Raw genomic sequence first — 23760 nt, forward strand, 5'->3', positions numbered from 1 at the left:
TCTTTCCCTCCTCCTTTTACTCCACATTCAGAAACTCTTCTATAAAGAAAATATTTGCTAAAGTGTTTTTTCTTTGTCTCTTCCTCACCTTCCACCTCCCTGTTTCTTGTTCCTTGTCACATCTATTTTAATCACTTGATGGTCACTTCTATGCAACTCCTCAGCTTGATCCTTTAATGTATCCATTCTTGCTGCTTAGTCTTCTGGCTTCTCTTGAAGCTGATCTCTTTCCTGTAGCTCACTTCAGGGACAAACATTTACACACAAACTGGTATAAGTGATCTGAAACTGGTTTAAAATCAGTAACATAACAAAAGTTCAGTGCACATAAACCACTTTCAAAAGGGATGAAAACTTTTTAAGATAAACCTGGATGGATGTAGTATTAGATAAGGTGATTTAAGTTAAATTGGTTTATTGTCCCCGATCCCCTCCAGATTCAAGTTAAGTTCCCGAGCATCCTAGGATGCTTTGCACCCTCCCTGCAAACACCTACTTACAGGGTGGGTGGGCTAGCCCTGGCCCAAGCTGTTTGCTCCAGCCAAGCAAGCAGGTGTGCTCTAGAACTCCCCAGCTTCTGGTGTGGGCTGCTGCAGGCATGTGGCTACATTTCTGGAATTAAAAGTGAATGTTTGTTCACTTGCTTATCAGTTCAGTCTATGCAGCTTAGACTAACCTGCCAAGCTTGAATCATTTCCTCGGGCTTTTTGACTGTCTGTACTTAGCCTTCAAATCCAAAACATCCTGAAGGATTCGTGTTTTTTCTCCCTTGTCTGTTTACAGTAACAAATATAGAAAGGACCAAATAAGAGACAGGTGCTGCCTTTTCTACTTTTCTCTCTCTCTCTCTCTCTCTCTCTCTCTCTCTCTCTCTCTCCTTTTTGTCTTGAATTTTAATGTATGCTGTTTTTACTTGGGTCCTAAATTTCCCCTCCAGCTCTGTCCTGGGTCTCTTCCAGGCTCTTGTCACCCTGCAGAAACCATTGTTCTAAACCAGGGAAACCTTTTTTTTCCCCTTATTTTTTGGTCTGGTTCTGACACTGAAATTTGCTCATTTTGTGTTTTGGTGACTCTGCCCTCCTCTTCTCCCATAAATTTTCTCCTCATCCTGCCCTCTTCCTTTTATCGAACAATTTTTTTATTCTTCCCATCCCCCAGGTCTGCAGCCTCAGTATAATCTTTGATTTTTTTTTTTTCCTTCCCCACTCCCATATCAAGTGTTTTGTTAAATATTTCTGTGTTCTTCAGGTTTTAAGTGTTCTTTTTGGGTTGTAAACGTGCTTTTTTTACAATATAGTAACACTATATGTGTATAATAGAGCAAAAGCCATGTTTTAATATAAATGCATTTAAAGATCTTCGTACCAGTATTTTGTCTGTAAATGGTCATCTGCCTCTCTTGTATTTGCAAACCAGTCACCTTCATTATTTCTTATGGTGAACAAAGAAGTCTGGTAGATGGATAATATTATGTAATAGAAATCTCATGGGCCTTGCTTCACAAGGCAAACTATTTAGAAGGGAGAGGGGGGAAAGTGCTCTGGGAACTTTTTTGCTCTTGGGAATTTTTGCAAGGGGAGCTCAAGAGCTGTTGATGAGCTATCATTCAACCTCCTGCCTCCTCTTAACTTCCCCCACTAGACTACCAATAAGAAATTTATCTCTGAGCTCACCATCTTGTCAGCTGGGGTTCCCCTGAGTAAAGGAGATGCTCTCTTCACTCTTTTGTGCAGGCCTACGTCTATACAAAGTGTGGGGAGCATTCACACAGGACTCAATCCTTCCCAGGACATAGGGAGCCCTGCCACTTCTGCCCAGCCAGCCTTTACACAAAGGTGACTCTGTGAAGGGAGGGGGAGGTAGAAGCAGAAGCAGCAGGACTCCAACCTTTCCAGGATGCCTGGGACACAGCTGTGCCATTCTCCAACCATTCTAGGACATCCAGAACATTGGGAGCCCATTTACTCCTGCCTCCAACTCCCTCCCCCTTTGTGCAGAGCTGGAAGGAAAGAAGAAAGGAGAGTAGCAGAGTAAAGACACTGGGCTTGAGAAAAGAAGGTGTGAACAAACTTGGAACTGGTAGGCAGGATCCCCTGGGAGGCAAGTCTCAGGGGAAAAGTTGTCTAGGAGAGTTAGCTATATTTTATGGACGTTTTATTAAGGATGCAAGAGGAAGCTATCCCAGTGTGATAGAAGAATGGGAAATGTAATGAGAGACCAGCGTGCCTAGACAGCAATCTCTTCAGTGAGATGAAATTCAAAAAAAGAATCCTACCAAAAGTAGGAATTTGGTCAAATTAGTAGGAAGGAGCATAAAAGTATCTCGCCGGTGAGCAGGGAGAAAATTTGGAAGCCCAGGACGTGATTTAAGGTGCAACTGGCAAGCGGCATAAGGCAATAAAAACGATTCTACAGTAATGTCAAATGTAAGAAGACCAAAGAAACCATAGGCCCTTTACAAAATGCAGATGGAAATCTAGTTACAGATGATGCAGAGAAGATGGAAGTATTTAATGCATTTTTTGACTTCAGCTTTCATAAATAGGGTTAGCTACCAGAAGACAAGTACAGTTGGCAGCAAAGATGGGGAAGAAGAAAAATAGCCTAAAGTGGTAGAAGAACAGGTTAGGGATTACTTGTACAAACCAGAAGCTTTCATGCTATCAGGGTCAGATGAGATACTCCTTGTGGTACTGAAGGAGTTGGCTGAGGTAATTTTGGAGCCATTGGCTGTCCTCTTTAAGAACTTAGGGAGGTCAAGTGAGGTCCTGGATGACTGAAAAATGCCAAATCTCTTTTCTTTTTTTCCCCTCATCTTTGATTGGGGGTGGGGGAGGATTCACAGAATTACAGATGAATCAGTCTAACCTTGATACCTGGAGAGATCAAGGAGCAAGCCCTCAAGGTATCTATTGAAAAGAACAGGTCAGCATTTAGAAAATATCAGGAACAGCCTCCATGGATTCAGCAAGAGCAAGTCATGCCTGACCAACCTAATTTCCTTCTATGATAAGGTGACAGGCTCAGTGGAAATAGGACTTGATTTTTAGCAAGGCTTTTGACAGTCTCCTGCAACACTTCATTAACAAATCAAGAAATACAGACTGGATGAAAGGACTATAAGGGGAATACATAACTGGTTGGATTATCACATTCAACAATGATGACTCAGTGTAGAGGTAGGAGGTGTCCAGGGGGGGTTCCCAGTATTGTTAGCCATCTTCATTAATGATTTGGACAGAGGGGTTAAGTGCATGTTTGGCAGATTTGTGAATAACACCAAATTGCACGGAGATGCAGACGCTCTACAGGGTAAGGCTAGGGTTCACAATGACCTGGGTAGATTGGAGAAATGGTCCACAGCCTGTCAGATGAAAATCAACAAGGACAAATACACAGTAATGTACTTAGGACAGATTCATTCCATGCACAAATACAAAGTGGGGAACAACTGGCTGGGCTGCAGTACTGCAGAGAAGGACGTGGCGGGAGGCGGAAAGTGGACTACAGTAGATCGTAAGCTGAATATTGTCACAACCCAAAGTTGTGGTTTTTTGTTTTTGTGTGCTTCGGCACCGCTAAATTATGTTCCCACCAAATTGCAGCTTTTTTTGCACGGTAGAGTTTTCTTCTGCAATAGGAGAACCCGCGTGCAAAAGAGTATTTCCCGCCGTTTGTAGCCTTCTTTGCATGGTGCATTTCTTTTGCATCATAGTGATGCACGGTGCAAAGGAGTTCCCGCCATTTGTATTTAGATTCGTGCCACATTATTGGCCGGTTCTAAATGTAGGCATACGTGGCAGCTAGCTATTGGCTTGCTAGCCATACAAAAGGCTTGGGTAGTTTCCGCCCAAGTTGGAGAGAGAGGAAACCTGGAGAGATACAGAACTCGCCAGGAGGAGGAGACTTCTCGCTGTGTGAAGATCTCCAAGCGATGTGGACCCTTGCGGACCCAACGCACCTTTCTTAAGCAGGCAACGGAGGTCCGTTTAGCTTCTTGCCTCTCCCCATCACCGAGCGCAATCCTAGATGTATCCCTATCCTATATACCCAATTTTCCGAGTTTGTCAGAGTCCTCCAACGAGGATTCAAACGGAGCTGCACCTGGAAAGCTGTCCAGCCTACACCGCGACCACCTTGGGTGTAAGTAAATAATCTTTTCAATCAACCATTACGCCTCTGTAACTGATTCTAGCTCGCGCGTACCTTACCGCCCCGCGGTTTTCTCCGGCCCCGCGTGCCCGGCCTGCTGGCCACAGTCCGCGTGCGCAAAGACGGGCCCGGCTCGCACATCGCGAGGATGGGATCGGGAGCCGGCCTGCACAAATATAACCCAACAGTGTGCTTTTGCTGCCAAAAAAGACAACTTCTTACTGGGTTGTATTAACAGGAGTGTAACTTGCAAATCAAGGGAAGGGATTCTTCCACTAGATTCAGCACTGGTGAGGCCTCACCTGGTGTACTGTGTCCAGTTTTGGGCCTTGCACTTCAAGAAATATGTGGACAGAATGGAAGGAGGCCAGAAGAGAGTGACAACCATGATTAGCGGTCGGGAAAGAAGACTTATGAGGAAAAGTTGGTAGACAGTTATCTTGTTTGGAGAAGAGAAGAGACTGGAGCATTTTATAGTCCTTCAGATCTCTGAAGGGCAACTACGGAGCTATTGCAGATAGACTGTTCTTTGTGGCTGTATGGGGCAGGACTAGAAGCAATAGCCTCAAGCTGCAGCAGAATAGGTTGGAGATTAGAAAGAACTTTGACTAGAGGATGGTTAAGGAGTGGAACAGGCTACCTGGACCAGTCATGGACTCTCCATTGCTGGAAATTTTCAAGAGCAGATTGGATAGACGCTTGGCTGAAATGGTTTAGTCAGGGATGATCCTGCCCTGAACAGGGGGCTGGATTAGATGATGTTGTGAGGTCTCTTCCAACCTTACTTTGCTGTGATGGTAAAAGGAAGGTGGGAGGGGGCAGAAGTGCTCAGACTCCAACCTCCTCCCTCTTTGTGGTACCCTGAATATTGAGAGCCCCACTGCTTCTGTCCTTCACACACAACTGGATCAGCTTCATGCAAGAACAGGGGAAGAAGTGATAGGGCTGCAACCCTCCCAAGATTCCCCAGACACAACTCCACGTGACGAGCTTGTGGGCGGAGAGGGAGCAGGAGCAGCAGAGGGCATAGTACCAATGTTCCAGGGCAGGGGAACATGACCTTCCTCCCCCATGCTACGTGTGCAGTGTTAGAATGTCCTGCTGCTATAGCAGTGGCTGGGGAAAAGCCACTTCAGATTCATCCTCCCCAGGTGGCCCAGGGCACAGGGTATGCGCCCTCCCCAGCTGCTTCCAGGCCTATATTGGTCTAATGATGAAGCAGGGATGAGGTACATTCACTTCACAGAGAACTGAAGAGAATAGTAAAGGATTGGGCACTGTCTTGGGGCAGTAGCCAGGCCAGTGAGCACAGCTGCTATTCATCTGCTGGGATGAGGGGGTGAAGAGCATTTTCCCCCTCACCCGCACAGGCAGCTGGGAGCTTTGATAAACCCAGGTTTTTCCTTGGGTTTCAGTGTAGGGTAGGAGGAAGGGGGGTAGGCAGTACTTTTCAGGATGCTGGAGGACATGGCAGAGTCCTATTTCTTGATGTGTAATACCACATTCATATTAAAGTGCATTACAAGCCAACCACAAAGATGTTCTCCATTTAACAAGTTACATATTTGTGACTGGTTCACCATTTTTGTCTGGTTGGCCATTTTTTATCATGTAGTAAATGACTTGCATGGTAAGACTGCTGTGGTCTCTTCAACCCTCTTATTTATATGGCTTTATTTTAACCAAAGCTCTCCATTAGTACCATCCTTCATGTTCAATTAGTCAGCCTTATTTCACATGTATTGTAACTGCCTTTTCTTCTCTCTTGCCCAAATTAAATTATATTTACAGTTTGATAAGTCATTACCATCAAGATGCATGCAGAGCTGTTCTATGTAACTGTCATACTTGTCTACTGAATCTGTTTCCATTTTCCTACACTCAACATGGCTGAATACTTTCCAGCTAAACTATATAAAATCTTTGCTTAGTATTATGTTTCTTGTAGTTCTTCACAGCCGTATCTAACTTTTGTTCTAAGCTGTTTTAGTAATGCGTTGAGTCATCAATATCACTTAAATGCTTAACTGCTTTTTCCTGATTTTAATTTGATACAGGTTCCTTTTTAAGACCATTTAATGGGAAATTGCTTGTTCAGTATTCTTAACTTTTGCTCTCAAAAGTGCATCATAAATCACAATATACTACAGAAAATTGAAGCAGTTCTGCACATGTGAACTCAGCATCTTATCTTAAGCTATTTAGGACTTTCTTTGAAGTGGTCTATTAGGTTTAATAGTGGCTGATCTGCAACATTTACCTGAAGGTGTTCTGTTTTGTTTTTGTTGGGGTTTGACCAAAATAAAATCTGCTCAGTTGTGAAACCCAATGGCATACAATAAATTTGAATTAATAGTACAAAACATTTTCCTTAGAATATGTACAACTCTTCAATTATCATTTGCAACAACTTTTTTATTTTCTATACCTGAAGGTATTTGAAATCTTAAATGCCTTTTTTTTGTTTTATGTGCTGTAGCACACTTTTCTGGATACTGTGATGTATCAGTAGAGCAAAGGAAACTTTTTTTTCCAGTGATGTCCAGGAACCCAAAATAAGCCCCTGCATATTTATTCAATCCTTCTGTCCACCCAAATTTGAATGGTACTGATTGGCATTCATCAGTAGTTGGCATCTTAAAAGATCCGCAGGAGAGCCTTGACATTTTCTAAGTGTCTTTTGTTACCTGGGGAGGGATTGAGAAGGGTAAATATTTACTACTTTGTATTGTGTTGGCTGTTGGTCAGTACATGTCAATATGTAGGATCAGAAAATTCAGATAATGCTTATTCTTTCTAGGTGCCTGGTGTAAATAGTGACCCAATACTTCTGGCTCTTAAAGGTCGGGCTTACGTAAACAAAAGCTTGATCAACCAAGCTTCAAAGGTTAGTATGTTGTTGTTTGTGTGAGGTTTTATTTTTTAATTGAACTCTTTCAGCATGAAACTACAGACCACACTATATCCCTTTGCAGGTTGCACAGCAGATTATGTCATCTCATCCTCACCTGGCAGAAGCCCATGCTCTTGAGGGGTTGATTCATTACACTCAAAAGAACTATCAGCAGGCAGAGAGAAGGTAAGATCTGTGTGTGTCTCTTTCTTTTTTCTCGTTTTGTTTTGTTTTCCTATAAAGCATTTTCCTAACTTTTTTTTCTTTCCCCTCCTTTACTTAGTTTTCAAAGTGCTATTGAAAGAGAAGCTGAAGTGGCAGAGTATCATCACTACTTAGGACTGACTTATTGGTCCATGGGTGAAGAGACAAGAAAAGATAAAACAAAAGCTCTTAGTCAATTTTTGAAGGTAACAAAAGCATCCATAAATGTTTGTGGAATAGTCTATTGTTATACCTGAAGTGGAAAATACAGTGGGTGGAATGAGTATTTACTTCACAGTTGCTGAGTTGTGCATGGGACAAAGAAAAGAAAGCAGCAAACCTGGATATCCCTGCAAACTCTTGGAGAGGTCATTCATTGAAAGCCACCTGCCCTCCTGGAAGCTCCTAATGCTAGCCATGTTGAAGTCTTAAACAGCTGCAGCAGCAACATTCTCCTCTAGGATAATTGATATCCAGCCTGAAGCATATCCTGAAATAAAGAGAAGAGCATTGGACAAAATTATATCAGGAAAGATACAAGCTGATTAAGGAAGAGTTGGGAAAATACTGGTTTAAATGTTTGGATGTCTTATGTAGGAATTCGTGTTTACACTATAGAGATTCCATTTTCTTTTCCAACCCAGAACTTTTAGCAGTGGTACAGTACTCCAAGGATGAAGGCTGGATTTAAATTATTAACCCTAATATTGGTTGAAAAGCAGCATTTAAAAAAAATCAAGAGTTTTGACATTGCATGCTGACCTGATATGGTATCTGCCAGAGCATAACTTCTAAAGCTCACTCATTCCACAGTTCGATTGATAATCCTCATATCTATGGGTGGGAAGAAGGGCTGGCAGAAGTGTTGATATGCTTCTGTCTTTGTTGACCAATTTGACCAGTGAGGGGTGAGAATATGATATTTCTACTTGCGGTCCCCAGGTTAATAACCCTGGATTACATTACATGTGCCCACAAGAAGTAACGCCTTAACATTTATAATGTTGGTCTTCATTCATCGTCATAAAACTATAGTTCAGTTGCTAGCAAGTTGTGGCCTTTCAGAGTTAAATCAAGAGGGTATACTTTTAAGGATTTAACAGTGTAGATTTAAATTTCAACATGACTTGGCCTGACGTTCTGCAGAATGTAATACAGTAAAACTATGTATTATATATGAAAATGACAGGTTTATATACTTTTTAAGATTGTTGCTATAGAAAAAATCATTTTGTGTAACTAGCAATTCAGGATTAATTTGTCCTTCAGAATTGGCTTGTTGACATTGCACATGAAACAGAACAATTAAGATATCTTAGTACTGTTACTAAATAGCTCTGATCTGAAGTACAGGTTTCCCTCTTTTTTTTTTTTTTTTTTATGTGGTACATGAGTTCCCAGAAAATGGCGCATAAATCGAATTCTCATAAAGCAAACCCATTTTACAGTGTAACAAAGAGGGATAGGTTCCCATGGTGGTGAGGGGAGGGAGTGAGGCTGGGACTAAGGAATGGGCAGAGGGAGTGATGCTGCTCCCGGGGCTGCACAAGGCAGCAAAGCAGAAGGAACAGAGCAGCACTCATCCCAGCCCTGGGAGCAGCTGGCAACAGCTGTCTACGTGCTCTGCCTGGACTGCGCCTGTCCCCACTCACCTCTGCTCCTGGGCTGCGCTGTGCCCTGGTGCAGGCACCTGGTGTCTGCTACTCCCTGAGCCGCTCCAGCATAGGCTGAGACAAGCGGAGACCCGGGCGGCACAGGATGTGGCACTCACCCCAGCCCTGGCTCCAGCGGCCCTGGGAGTGGCCAGTGCCAGCTACGAGCAGCCGCTGGGCTGCACCGTGCTCTGCCTGTCCTCTAGTGTGCCTGGGCTCCGCTTGTCCCCACTCACCTCTGCTACCAGGATACAGTGCAGCCCAGGAACAGAGCCCCGGTGCAGGGTAACAGGTGGAGCACAGTGAAACCCAGTGGCTGCTGACACTGGCCGCTCCTGGGGCCGCTGCAGCTGGGGCCAGGGTGAGTGGGGCCATGGCCCTTTCCCCTCCCCCCACAGACCTGCTTGGGTGGGGGGGGCGTCTATGCTGATCGCATAAGAGCAAATTTACCTCGCATATAACGAATTATAAGTCTATATATGCTCATCGCATAAGAGCGAATTTGCATATAAAGAACCTGCATAAATTGAGGGAAACCTGTCTGACACCTTGCTGCCTACTGAATTTTTTTTCTTGTAATGTCGGGAATTCACAAGTGACTTGCTTGGTAGCACTCTGTTATATAAGTATATGAATTGTATATGTTGAACATGCCAAATAGGGATAAGTTCCCATGGTGGTCCCTATTTGGCATTATATTGTTGAACGTGTTCTATATTAGAATCCTGCTTCAAAATGTGCTGTTTGTGTATAATTGTTTATAGGCTGCAAAATTGGACAGCTACATGGGAAGTGTTTTCTGCTATTTAGGCCATTACTACAGAGATGTAGCTGGAGACAAAAACAGAGCTCGTGGCTGCTATAAAAAGGCTTTTGAACTGAATCGAAGTGATGGAGAAGCTGGATCAGCAGCTGTAGACTTAAGTATGGAACTTGGAGACACGGTATTGTATATCCAACTTCTTTTTGGAACATTTTTTTTTTCTAATGTGAAGTGACTCTGAGAAGAACAGCTCCCTATTGTCAAAAATATAAAGATTTTTGGCATTGTTTTTATACACACCTGCACCCGCACTGCTTACTAATGCTATAGTTCCAAGCGTGCTTGAAACCTCCACTTAAATTCAAATTTATATTAAGTCTGAAAGCAATCAGAACAATAATGGTGTAGTGCAAGTGATTTTTTTTTTTTTTTTTTTTTTGGAGTGCATGCTTTTATTAGGAAACTTAACTTTCAGGAACATAAGGACCCCTCTACACATTACAGATATTGCACAAGTAACTGGTTAATTGTGCAATTAGCTTGAGATCAGCTACACATGCAAGATGGCTGTTGCACCATAAAAAAACTCAAACCAGCTATAAAGTGAGACCTCAAACGTGTGCTAACTTTATAGCTGGTTGCTATCAAGCTTTGATTTTCACATGTAGCAGGGTCTCCCCTGCAGCTGTGAGCCCTGTCAGCTGACAGGGCTCCCAGCCACAGGGGTACAACCGTCCAAGCCCTGAGGGTCACAGCTGTCATGATCCCCAAGTCTCAGGGGTGCATTAAACCTCTGGGCACATACAGGGCTCTGGGTCTGGGCTGCACCTTGCATGCAGGCAGGACCCAGAAGTCTCCACAGTTAATGGGGTTCTGGATCCCAGCTACATGTTGCTGCCATGGTTGCGTCAACAAAGGGGGCTTCCAGCCAAGGGTGCTTGCTTGCTTGCCAATGCAGGGGGAGCCCAGAATTGGACTCCACTTGCATAGGCAATAAGGCACAATTGGATCTAATGTGCGATCCCACAATCATGCCTCCTGCTACATATATATGATATGGCAGGAGGCATGATTGTGTGGATCATGCGTTAAATCCAACCATGCCTTGACCTGCATGTATAGATGAGGCTTAAGTGGGTCTTCTGTCTTTGCCAGGCCAAAAAAAAAACTGCTTGGATAAACAGATTCTTCAGTGTTGGATAATAAAAGAACAGTCCAAAGTAATCCACATCTGACCACATTTTAGGGGAGTTCTTGAAATTTGGCTAATAGGAAGACTTAGTATTATGATGATTTATAAAAACTTAATTTGAAAAAAAACAACCTCTTAAAATATTGCCAGAGACATTAGAGGAGTTTTGAAATCCCAGTGATATGGTTGCTGCCTCCATCTAACACCATTCTGTTTTAAAAGCTTTGCATATTTTTGCTAATAGAGAAATCCAGATTTTTATAATGGCCATACTTTTCTAGTTGGAAGATGCAGTGTTCTAGATATGCAAATGGATTAAAGTTTTATTTAAGAGTACCTTACTCATTTTGGAATGTTTATTAGAGAATGTTATGTGGAATTTAATTAATTATATCCTCTTACCAAAATTCCAGTACTCTTTCTAACACAGTTTCACAAAGCTTTCTGAAAGTCGGTTTTCTAATACTCAGAAGAATGTTACCTTTTAACCTGCCACAGATAAGATAGTCATTGATACCAGCGTGCAACTTACTCTTCTTTCTTAGATGTCTAGTTCTTTTTTCTCGCAGATGTTTGTTTATACTCTAACACACTTGCAATTTGGGCAAATGACACTTAGATCTGAAAGGTTGCTATAATTGTTTCTTATTAAATTTTATGAAGTTTGATTAGATCTTGGGTGTAATTGGAATTCCCTCAAACTAGTGGCAACTAACCAGGGAGAAGGAAGGCAGACTGCTCCTTCTGTCCATTTAGTAAGGTTAACATACAAATTCTTTTCTGTTACCTTCTTTCCATCAACTGTCTGCCTTGATCTTTAGCAACTTAATCCAGAAATAAAAAAAAAAAAATCTTTATAGCAAAAAATTAAATCCTACGTGAAGAGCATGCTGTAGATGGGATATATCTTTTTAGAGATGGGAATCTTTGCTTTATAAGGCCAGTCTAAGCAAACCAGTCTTGATTATATTCCTCTTGTAAAAGTAGTGCATGATAACCACAGTATATTATGGGCCAGGCATTAATGTTGCCTTATGCTTGAAAGGGGAAAAACCCTGTACTTCTTTCTTGTTAAAGTACCTGATCTCCTATCTTACCACAAATTAATTGGGTATTGTATGAAGAATATACCTAATACTAAGCAGGAATGATAACTTTGTTCTGTGTTGTACATGCATATGTATCTAATCTGACTTTTGGGGTCTTCATCAGGAGACTGGTATAGCAATCTTGACTTCAGTCACTGAAAAAGCAAGTGCTGGTGCAGCAAAATGGGCATGGATTCGTCGTGGTCTTTACTACCTGAGAGCCAATCAGCATTCACAAGCAGTAGCTGAGTAAGAACTAATGTTTAGCTTAAGTTGCCTGTGCAAAGTCAATTGAACAGTTTGTCTTCAATCAAGCTATTTTTTTGAGAATAATGTATATATAGTAGGACCTCACTTTATCTGTATATTGAGTAAGAGCGTAACTCAGTCAACATTGGGATGTGTCATATCACAGCTTTTGTTTATTGTTCACGTTATAATGGAGAGGTTATGTGAATAAACCACAACTCGCTTTTCTATCCATAAATCTGACTTGTTGCTGATGCTGCAGCAGCTACTACCAAATCATCTTGTCTTATGTTCAGACCAGTGGCCAAAATCCACTCCTGAACAAATCCAGTTTTGTAATTTTGGTGAATTATGTACTGGTAATGTCTGAGGTGAAGCTAAAAATTGTCAGGATTAAAAACAAAACAGAAAAACCTAAGAAATATTTTGATCATATATGGTTTCTTACCCACACATTTCTGGGGACAAGGATAAATGTATTGAGAAAGCAGGGATTTTTTGTATCTTGCACTAATATGGTTAATTTAATCTGATGTCTTGCTTGACATGTTTAGCTTGCAGGCGGCTCTGAGGGCAGATCCAAAGGACTCCAACTGCTGGGAGTCTCTAGGGGAGGCCTACTTAAGCAGAGGTGGCTATACGACGGCACTGAAGTCCTTCACAAAGGCTAGTGAACTGAACCCAGAGTCTGTTTACAGTATTTACCAGGCTGCAGTAATTGATCAGCTTCTAGGAAGATACAAGGAAGCGATTGCTGAATATCAGAAAATCTTGAAGAAGTCAAAGGAATATGTATCTGCACTAAAAGGTAGCAAAGCTGGATTGTTTCATTTAATGAAATGTTGAAACTGAAGTACTAACCTCTGCATTAAGAAAGCTTTACACAGTTCAAATAGGAAAAAATATTTCATAACTAGCAAAACAGCACTTGCTAAATACCAATAAATGATTTTCAATAGAGCGTTGAGCTGTTGAAGGAGTGGACAGCCTAAAAAACGTATCATAGGACTTGTACCCCTTCTGCCTCCCACCCACACAATTCATGCACTCGTAGACACTTGCTTTGCAATGAGGTGCTGTGTAACAAATGGATTGTTAACTTTCTTCACTAAGAGTCATTGTTACTGCATGGTGGTAATTTATCTGAATTATTCTTTCAGTACTGTGGGTAGGTATTAGGCTGTGTGAAACGGCTGTGTTTCAATTCGGTTTTGGATTTGGCCGTTCCGGAGGACAGTGATTTGTTTCAGGTCATTGTCCTGTTTCGTTTCGGCCAAATCTCTGAATCTGTTTCAAATGGGCTGCAAGCTTCACACAGCCCTACTGCCCAGCCGGGCCTTGGGGCTGGGGGGAGCAGGACAGAGCCATGGGTGGCTCATCGGGGGTAGGAGGATGGCCCCTGCTCTCCATGAGAGCAAAGTGACCCTTGGACAGATCTCTGATCCCTCTCATGCTGGGTCACGGGGCAGGGAAGCAGCACAGAGCAGTGAGCAAGCCTGCTGATCCCTGCTGCATGACTTGGCTCCGCAGGGAGCAGAGATCCGCGCTAGGGTTCTCGCTGCTGCTGCCCACCCTGCACTGCCCCGGATCTCTGCTCCTTGCAGGGCCGAGTTGCACGGCAGGGCAGCGGCATGCAGCTGTTTCCCCGAAAGCCCAGCTCTGAAATTTTCCAAAACGTTTTGGATGCCCCATTTCGTTTCGGAGTCTTCAGTTTTGATTTGGATTCGTTGTTTCGGGCACTGAAATGGCCCGAAACACCTCTGAAACGAAACGGCTGCCAACATTTTTGCACAGCCCTAGTGGGTATCCTTTGCTTCTTAGTATTTCTGCATTGCTCCTGTGATACATTTGGGGCCATCTACACAGAAGTCAATGTAACTTTTCATCAGTTGTCAGACTAAGTTTTCATGGTTTCTCTCCTGTTCTCTTCTGTCATTTTGGATAGTTGTTAACAGTTTTTATATGATACCAGCTCATTGTAGACAAAAATGCTCCATATGGCAGTGAGTAGCAGTAGCAGCAGCTGTTTTCTTTAGATGCTTGTGAAGGGTTTAAGTCAGAGCCAGGGTCACATGTAGGTATATCAGGCACGTCTCGTATCTTGGGTGTTGCTTATTGGGTGAGGCATTGAGCTCTTGAGCAGTAGAAAACGCTGGAAAGACCATGGTACCAGCTGCTACAATATTGGATTAAGACGTCAAGAGTTCTTCAAAGAAATAAATGCAGCAGTCCAGTCCTGAATTTCTTCCTGAAAACCAGATTTGATGTCTAGTCAGTTACAGGTGTCATGGCCTTTCTATTCATTGAGCAAGCCAGATTTTGTTGTACACCTCTGTGCAGTGAGGGATGAGATGTCCCGGGACCTTAAAACATACTGAAAGCAATGATATTTGCAAATAGCTTCCTGCTTGATGTAGTTATTTCCCTGACTTTGACAAGGCAGTTATGCTGTCAGCAAGGGAAAAGTGTCAAGAATGGAAAACTCGGGATAGAACAGAAGTCAAACACATACATCAAGCTGCTGATAATGGGAGTTACTGCTGGATATCTGGGTCAGTCTTGGCTTCTATAATTACACCAAACATAAACCTAAATAATCTTCAGTTATTTTTTTTTCCAGGGTAGGAAAAGCTGAATTATTAATATGAGCAGCAGGGTCTTGTTTTCTTGTTTATTTGTTTCTGTCCTACTTTACCTGTGGCGTTTTACAAGTTCTTATTTCAAAGAAGTCTCCCATAACAAGGGTAACAATTCTTTTGCTTTCAGGTCTGGGTGAGTGCTACCTGATGGTAGCAAGGGCTGCGCTTGCAGATTACCTTGATGACAAAGCGCTGGACTTCATTGAGCAATCACTTGAATGTTTTACACGGTTAGTATTTTATATTAAAGAATTAATGTGCACTGGAAGTTTTAAAATCTGTAGTGTCAGTTAAAATGTGGGATGATTGGAGGTTCAGTTATTTTGGCCTAGGATGAAATTTTATTTTGTGCCTTTTTATGATACAAGTATGAAAAGTACCTTTTGTACTCTGAACACTTCCTTCTTGGTTCACTTGCGTGAATTGTGAGGGGGTTGTTTGTTTGTTTGTTGGGGGGGGTGTTATCTTTAAAGATCTGGTGAGGAGAAATTTTACCTGACTAATTCAGAAGTAGTGACTCCATAGGGTCAAAATTAGGTTGTCAAATTAGATTCATTAACAAGAAGGCTTTTCTATTTACTTTTTTGTCTTTTATTTTTCATCTTAAACTTCTAGATCTCATGCTTAATTCTTTATTTCTGAAGTTTCAGAAACTTCTTTTTAATAGGGTCCTAATAGAGTGAAGGCTGCAGGGAAAAGAAGTGGGCAAGGCAGAGGGCAAGGCAGCTACCTGACTCTGTCCCCGCCTCCAGTCATTTCTTTTCCTACTACAGCCAGGGAGGGGGAACAGTGATTCAAGAGAACCCTCCAATACTTGTATTCTTTATGTAGAAAATTATAACAAATGTATACATTTTCCATATACAGAATGTAATTATTAGGGGGTCATCTTATATTCAGGGTCATCTTATATTTGAGTAAATACAGTAATTTTACCATGAGCAAATTACAGTTAAAAGAAGAAGGGGACTTGCTGCATACCAGTGATCCATAGTAATTGTTTCATGAGTCCACTTATGGGGTAGAGTTGACACAGTATACTTAGTTACCTGTCCACATGGATTGTCCCCCTGTCAGCATCATTCAGTAATTGGCTGGCTTCTAGACACTTAAATGTATACACTTCATTGGTAATACCAGTAAACATCATTTCTTTAGCTAAAGTAAGAAACTAATTCCACCTGATAAACAAGAATGTATAAGCCTTATCTAACTTTAGATTTTAAAAACTATGTCTTTTTACCCCAAAGATCTTGCAGTTAAAGAAAGATGTTGTGAATGACTGTTAATGAGCTGTGGAAATGCAGAAATTGTAGTCTGCTTTCTAACCTCAGTTTGTGCATAGTAATTCTATGCCCGGGGGGTCGGGCTAGAAGATCTATTAGGTCCCTTCCGACCCTAAAACTATGAAACTATAATGAACACTATCCGTATTTCCTTTAAGTTGTGACAGTGATATATGATGGATGTTGTTCTTTATTTTGTATTTGAGTAGGCAGTATATTTTCTATTTCGGAGGTGACCTGTGTTAAATTGAACTTGTTCTAGTGTTTTGAAAAGTAAACTTCTGAAAGACTGAGACTTGAGTGGCTAAGGATTTCCATGAATGAACTACTTCGTTTGTTTTCTTCCTTAATTTTATAGAGCAGCAAAGTGTCGTCCTGATGTATCTTGTATCTGGAAACTACTTGGAGATGCGTGTACTAGTGTGCATGTGATTTCAACATCCAAAGTGAATGTTAAAGTTCTAGGATACCTTATTGGTCAGAACACAGACAAGCAAACCCTGAAGAAAAGTGAGCTCCTCATCCTGGGAGGGAGGTAATAACAATCATTGGGTACTTCACAGTATATGACACACAGTCTACTGAAATATTTTAAGTACTTTAAAAAAGTAAAGTATTAAAAGCATGAGTTGATTTGTGCATAATCCTGCATCAGTTGAATTCAACCTGTGCTGAAGTGAGATAGATGTGATAACTGCAGGATTGTGACAAATTAATTATGTATCTTGCCCACGAATCAGTTTTCACAGTATCCCACCCTTTCTGCCCTAAAATTCAAAGCTTTATCTTTCTATAGTGGGTAAGTGAAGCCCAGTCTAGAAATGTACTTTTGTTCTCTCATATATAGGTCTGGCTCCATAGTCTCCCATGATGTAGAGAATTCAGCTCCATGACAGTAATTGCTTTTGTAAATTTTGAATTGACAAACTTAGTAAGTTTCACAGTTGTCCAAAACCAGATGCAGGAACTTTATCTTTCTGGAATAGGGGATTATTTGCTTCCAGTCATGAAGCTCATAAGAGACTACTTTAAAATTGATGATACCTTCTATTCGTGCATAGAAATATACTTCAGGAAAAGCATCTGGATTTTAGCCAGTCTTTTTTGTTTTCCTCTGAGGTGTATGCAGCTAGCTACATACACGTTAAGGCTTTCAGAGTGGTGTTAGCTACATCTGCCAAAAAAATTAATGCAACTGCTTTTAAAATCCAAGCCATGGTATTTACTGTACTTGATGTCATAAGGGTAAGGATACAAAGTAGCCACAATAAGATATTCTAAAGTAGAATTTTTAAACTTGTTAAATAGATTTTTTGAGCCACATACATGGTGCGCACACAATACATGATGCGGTGACATCAGCACTTGTTTGACACTATCTACACAGCTGTTCCATGGCCTAGCAACTGAATAGTGTACATGGCTTTTATGATATATCCCTACACTAGTGGTTCTCAATGTTGTTTGACTCAAGGCATCCCTCAGAAAATGCCAGCTCTTAATTTTTTACTTTTTGGACTACAAAAAAAAATAGGCCACTTCTGTTGCAAAGAACTCAGACCACAACAGGTCAGAATGGTTTTTTTGTTTTTGGGGTTTTTTTAACACTATGGCTTCCTATTGGAAATCTCTGGGTTTATTTTGTGAATCGTGTGTAGGTGTTTGGACACCTAAACAGTGCTAGTATTTTGTATGGCACCCCACACCATCCTCAAAAGGATTTCGCGGTACTCCAGGGTGGTGCAACACACTGGTTGAGAGTCGCAGCAATACACACATAATATCTGAACTACTATGCCCAAAGCCAAGAAATGCTCTGATTTTTTCTTCCCACATAAGTGGCTAGTTACCCATCACCTGTTAGGGGTTTTTTGTTTGTTTTTTGGGGTTTATTGCTGTTTCAAAGCTCCTCATCAGGCAGGCTTCAGTTAAATGTTCTGTTCATCTTTGGGTAGAAATAAAATGATTTTGTTATTCATGTTTCTGTAGGTGTTATGGCAGAGCTTTAAAATTGATGTTCTTACCTAACATATGGTGTGATCTTGGAATAAATTACTATCGTCAGGCACAACACCTAACAACAATGGGTAGTGACACAAATGAGATCAGTGAACTGTTAGAGAAATCTGTACAGGTATTGCCTATATTTCTGTTATCTTCAGTAATACTTGAAAAAGACCTTGTTTTCTTTTCAAAATTGCTTTGATGTTGTCTGGTGTAATTGAAACTGTGACTAAAACATGAGAAACTTCATGCCACACCTGAGCGTTTAATTCACATTTTAATCTTTCTTTTCTCAGTGTCTCAAAAAAGCTGTGAGGCTTGACAGTAAAAACTACCTCTACTGGAATGCTCTTGGTGTGGTTGCTTCCTGTAGCGGTAAGTCACTCAAGTAAAACTGCAGCTAATTTAGGGGACAGCTTAGCTGGTTCTGTTAACAAAATTCAGTTACATTTAGCGCTCCTGTCTTTCAGCAATTGGGAATTACGCTCTTGCTCAACATTGTTTCATCAAATCTGTTCAAGCTGAACAAATTGTAAGTGATAGAACAGATGGTATCTACCTATAACTGGGCATATACGGTTCTCTCCTCCCTTCCCCCCCGCCTTTTTAAAAGTTTTTTGTAGATTTTAACTTCATTTAATTTGTTTTGCTAGAATGTAGTTGCCTGGACCAACTTGGGGGTTTTGTATCTAGTAAATGGACACATTGAGGTAAAGCTTTTCTCCTTTAAATCTTAAATTTTAGCATGTTATGTTAATACATTTTACTTCTAATGGGTGAATCTACACGTTAAATAATGTGCTTTTGGTAGTGTGCGTTAAATCTAGTACCTCCAGGCGTTTATAGACAAGCTGTCTGAGGGCGGGAGGGAAGGGGGGTGCTTTAGTGAGCCGTGCTAATTAAAAGCTCCTGAGCATCATGTGTATCAGCATCCCCATGCTGAAAATGGTGGCAGGGTACTTTTAACTAAAGGCCATCGAATGAGTTTTAGTTTAAAGTGCCCTGCCCCCATTTTTCAGCATGGGGATGCTGATACACATGACTCCAGAGGCTTCTGGAGCGTGTTAATTTCCACGCTCCAGCAGTCTTGATTAATCGAGTCTGCTTCAGTGTGCTGGATTTACAGCGTGATGGAGCAGCCTTGTTGCATGTCTGTAGGAGCCCTCCGTTGTGAGGTAGTAAAAAATGCTCATTAGCTTGTTTTAATGCACATTAGCTAAAAAGCACGGGTTTTTTTGTCATGCGTAAATGCACATTACAGCATACATGTAGATGTGCGTAATGCGGGGATGAAAACAATTCAGGTATTTTCTTAGATAGTTTAGTTAAATAAAAATAATACTGTGTGCGCAGTTTTTGGGCAGTGTGTGTATATTTAACCTAGCACTTACAAATTCTGGTAACCAAAACTGAATTAAATCTGGGTCACAAGCATGTTGGAACTGGGAAATTCCTAGCTCATAAATGTCAGCCCATATTTTAGACTGCTTAGGTATTTGGCATGTTTTGGTACATCTTTCAGCCTTAGGAGAAAAATAAAATGAGGTGGCTTTAAATGAAACTAATTTACCTAGATTTTGTGAGAATCTGATTTGTATCTCCAAAATTTCAAGAACAGAACTAAATCAACCCCTACTCTGTAAAATCAAATGTATTGTATTAAAAAAAGCTAAATGCAAGATTTAGAAAATGGGTTATCACTAAGCATCTAATCTTGTTAGAAGGCCTTTTTTAAGGTTAAGTATATGACCTCCTTAATAAATAATTGCTTAAAAAAAAAAAAGCTTGCACACAATTCAGAGCAAACTCTGTATGCAGTGATTGTGAATGAACAGTTTGAAAACACTTTATGAAGGAAGTAAACTTGCAGAATTGGAGTCTACCAGAGGCTTGAATTTTTTTCCAAAGGCAAATAAATTTTCATTAATCACTGCTAATGGGAAAGGTGTTGATCTTGGTCTTGATTTTAAAGACAAAGCAATGAAGTGGTACTTAAGTACTCTGTACGAGTATTGATTGCATGTGCGTGTTCTTTACATCTCATTGGATATGTAATTGTACTTCATTTTATCCCACGGAAATAGTTAATCCATTCGTTCTTTGTCAGTAACCCATACAATAGATTTTTGTCCATGTTTGTTTAACAGTCTTCTGAAATGTTTTGCTCTGCATCTGATCATATGTATTTTTACAGCAAGCTCATGAAGCCTTCAAAGTAGCTCAGTCTCTTGAGCCCTCATATTTACTGTGCTGGATTGGGCAGGTAAAACTTCACTTAACGTCTTTCACAATATGTGATTCAATAAGTGTTTTATCAAAGTTTGAAGGACTTAAACAAATTCTTAATTAAGCCTCAGTTTATAAATGCTTGGGTACTTAGACAAAACCCTACTATTCCATGTCTTTCAAGTTTTTGCAGAGTTTTTTTTGTCTCTTATAAACAGCTATGTTCATTGTATTTAATCTTGTTTTTGTAGCATTGTCAAGTGCTGGTATTCTCCATGCTTAGTGCATCTAAAGCAAAACCATTGTTCGTTGGACCCAATTTTGCTCCTCTTGATCACACAAAAAAACAGAAATAGTGTTTCTGGGAGCAATAATGTAGGGAGAAGTTGATGGGGAGGAGAAAGCATGTTAAAGCATTATGGTCAGAAATTTAAAACTAGAATTTTTTTTATATTGTTGGTTCTCCTATATCAGACATCTAAAATGGTTTTTAATAGACTATGCAGTCATAGCAATTTAAAGGCTTTGACATTTGCCATTTTGCAGGAACTAGAATGTCATAGTCTGTCTTATTGTCACCTTCATGTATTGACATTGAGGGGAAAGGGAGATAGGAAGCCTTTGGATCACTAGACAGACAGAATAAGGTGGGGAAATATTCAATACTGTCCTCCTTTCACAGGTGCCTTCTGTAATATATACTGTCCATCTTACTGCTATTATATAAGTGAAACCAAAATGTGAGAAGTAGTAGTAATATCACTGGCTGCTTACAGACTTTAAAACAAAAAAACCCAAAAAGACATGCTTCACTGGCAGAAGCAATGCATTGGTTTGCCCTGGCTCCACAATGTCTATATAGATTGGATGCTTCAGCAGGGCTTTTTGGTGCTTTCATCTAATAGTTGATTCAGTCAGCTATTAGATAAATGTCAAAAAAGCACCAATAAAGCATCCAGTCTATAGAGATGTTGGACGAGCTGGGTCCAGCTAATGCAGTGCCTCTTCTGGGCATGTGCTTGGCTTGGTGTGGGAGTGGGCTGAGTTTAAAGTAAAGCACCATTTAAGTGTGTGGGGGGGGGGGGGGGGGAGTGTGTTTTGTTTTGTTTTGCTTTTAATGTCTGTAAGCCATTGTGCCTTTTTAAAATCCCTTGTCAGGAATGAGGCTCCATTGTAGTGAGTGCTCTATAAACTCAAGATTGAGTTCTTGCTTTGAAAGTAACCTTCTACTGCATAGGCAATTTAAATGCAGCAATTTGTGCCCTCCCTTCCTCTGTCTATATGCCAGTTTTCTAAACTAAGATTCATTATATGTTCAGGAATCTTTTTAAAGGTGATTAAAATGTACCACATTAGATATGTGTAAACATTTTGTGATTATAGTTTTGTATATGACTGGATGTACTTGGTAGTTTTCAGTTTCTTGAGAACACGTCCAAGTGGGAATAATGGAGTACTGTATGATACCAAATCCAAACTTTTTTTTTCTAATTTGTCTTTAGGCTCTCATTGCAGAGCGTGTAGGCAGCTATGATACTATGGATCTGTTTAGGCACACCACTGAACTCAGTATGCATGTAAGTATTTGAACAGCTTTCTCACTGGGTGATTTTGAATAATTTTACCTGTGGTACTATAGAAAGGCCTATGGCAAAAGTTGATGGCAGTTGGAAAGCTAGCGACCCACTGCAAATTCCCTTTAAGGCGTCCATGTTCTGTATTCTGTATTCCTATGCCATCTTCACAGCATGATAGCCTTCCAATAGCACATTAAATCTACTGGCAATACAGAAATGTATATCCTCAAAGAAAAATTGAAATGTGGTTTGTAGTAAACCTAAACAGTAGTGAAGCAGAAGAAAATGTTGACTGACTCATCTAACAAGAGTGCTTTGAGGACTTCTACTATAAGTAGAAGTAATTAAATTTTTTTACATTTTATCACTGTCATCTGTCACTTTTTAGCAGCTAATAACACCCTGTTTTGTTTTCTTCCTTCTTGAGACTGAAGGAGCAAAAGGTTATGCCCATTGGGTATGCTCAACATTGCAGGATAAAAGCAACCGAAACTCTGAGCTGTATCAATACAACATCATTCAGATGCATGCCATTCCAGCAGCACAGGTGGTTTTGAGCAAATATACACGTGAGTAACTTTTTTAAAGACACAAATTCTGTAATTTGGTATCAGAACTTGACTAAAAGATGTAGTTGTCATGAGTATCTATGTCTGAACTATTGCTGCGCCAAGTGATCTGATCATATAATAATGACAAGGGGACGACTTAATTGTGAAGCAGATAACCAAAATGGATAGGTAGGTATCTTGCCTAATCCTAGGCCTTTGGTGCACATTAATTTAATGATGCAATGGGATCTGATCCACAGTCCCAGCAATCACACCTTCTCCCCTACCACACGTGTGGCCAGCATCATTTTAAGATCAGAGATCAGATCCTAGTGGCACTATTTAATACTTGCCAGTGAAAAGGGAGGCTGGGATCCCAGGCTCCATTGTCAAGTTGAAAGCTGGATGTCTGCAGCCTGCCTGAACCCAAGCAGTCTTGGGGCCAGAACCAATAATTTTCTGTTGTTAGTCCCAGCCCCTGGACTGCACTGAGGCCATTTGAGACTCATCATTGATCCCAGGACCACACCAAAACCTGTTTCAGACTCCTTTGCAGTCTCAGGACAATATTGTAGTCTTGAAGTGGCTCTGGTGACCATACACTTAGTTAAAGGCATAATGGAAACCAGCCCCAAAAATGTTATGCACCTTTTGTGGGATCTTTTTGGGAGTGGTTTCCTGTTGTTTGTTTGGTTTTTCTTTTAGGGCTGTTTTTTGGTTTTGTTTTTTTGTTTTGTCACACCATTACTAGTGCCCATTAACAGGTTTATCGTGTCTTAATTATAAGGTCTTCCAGGGACTTCATTGGCATCAGCTGTTCACAATGGGGTATAATTGTGCTATTAACTGAGGAAAGAATCCTGAAGAAACTAGTAAGGACAGCAGGATCAAGGCTTTGATTCTCAATGTTGTTCAATGACAAATTAGGCACTTTGGCTACTAAAATATTATGGTTTAAGCCACAAAATCAGATGTACTTTTACAGGGTTAAGATTTAATTAAATACAGTGTAGAGGTTACAAGGGCCCAACTATAGAATTCCAACCTGTTCTAGTGGGATTAATTAATTAAGGGAGAATGTAAGTATGACTACTTACCATGAGAGAAAGCTAGAGTGAGAACTTTTAATTTGCTAACTACTTCACAGTAATACATAGATTCAAGGGACCTCGGAAGATCATTGGGTCTAGCCCCCTGCCCCAGGGGCAGGAAGTCAGCTGGGGTCACAGGATCCCAGCAAGATAAACGTCCAATTGACTCTTAAAGGAGTCCAGAGTAGGTGCT

The 23760-nt window shown here is 40.8% G+C and overlaps 1 protein-coding gene across 3 annotated transcripts in view; it reads left to right on the top strand.

The window, feature by feature from the left end:
* TTC37 (tetratricopeptide repeat domain 37) overlaps positions 1 to 23760 on the top strand; it is a 78266-nt gene that overhangs the window by 23154 nt on the left and 31352 nt on the right. For all 3 annotated transcript variants that reach the window (XM_006019706.2, XM_006019705.1, XM_025199110.1), the window contains 15 exons: positions 6953 to 7039; positions 7128 to 7231; positions 7329 to 7455; positions 9666 to 9845; positions 12069 to 12193; positions 12748 to 13001; positions 14960 to 15062; positions 16477 to 16653; positions 18108 to 18252; positions 18419 to 18497; positions 18593 to 18654; positions 18776 to 18832; positions 20317 to 20385; positions 21851 to 21925; positions 22353 to 22494. In XM_006019706.2, coding sequence (XP_006019768.1) covers positions 6953 to 7039; positions 7128 to 7231; positions 7329 to 7455; positions 9666 to 9845; positions 12069 to 12193; positions 12748 to 13001; positions 14960 to 15062; positions 16477 to 16653; positions 18108 to 18252; positions 18419 to 18497; positions 18593 to 18654; positions 18776 to 18832; positions 20317 to 20385; positions 21851 to 21925; positions 22353 to 22494 — 1786 coding nt within the window. The remainder of the gene's footprint in view (positions 1 to 6952; positions 7040 to 7127; positions 7232 to 7328; positions 7456 to 9665; positions 9846 to 12068; positions 12194 to 12747; positions 13002 to 14959; positions 15063 to 16476; positions 16654 to 18107; positions 18253 to 18418; positions 18498 to 18592; positions 18655 to 18775; positions 18833 to 20316; positions 20386 to 21850; positions 21926 to 22352; positions 22495 to 23760) is intronic.

Source organism: Alligator sinensis, unplaced genomic scaffold (genome assembly GCF_000455745.1).
Source record: "Alligator sinensis unplaced genomic scaffold, ASM45574v1 scaffold223_1, whole genome shotgun sequence".
Lineage (NCBI taxonomy): Eukaryota > Metazoa > Chordata > Crocodylia > Alligatoridae > Alligator > Alligator sinensis.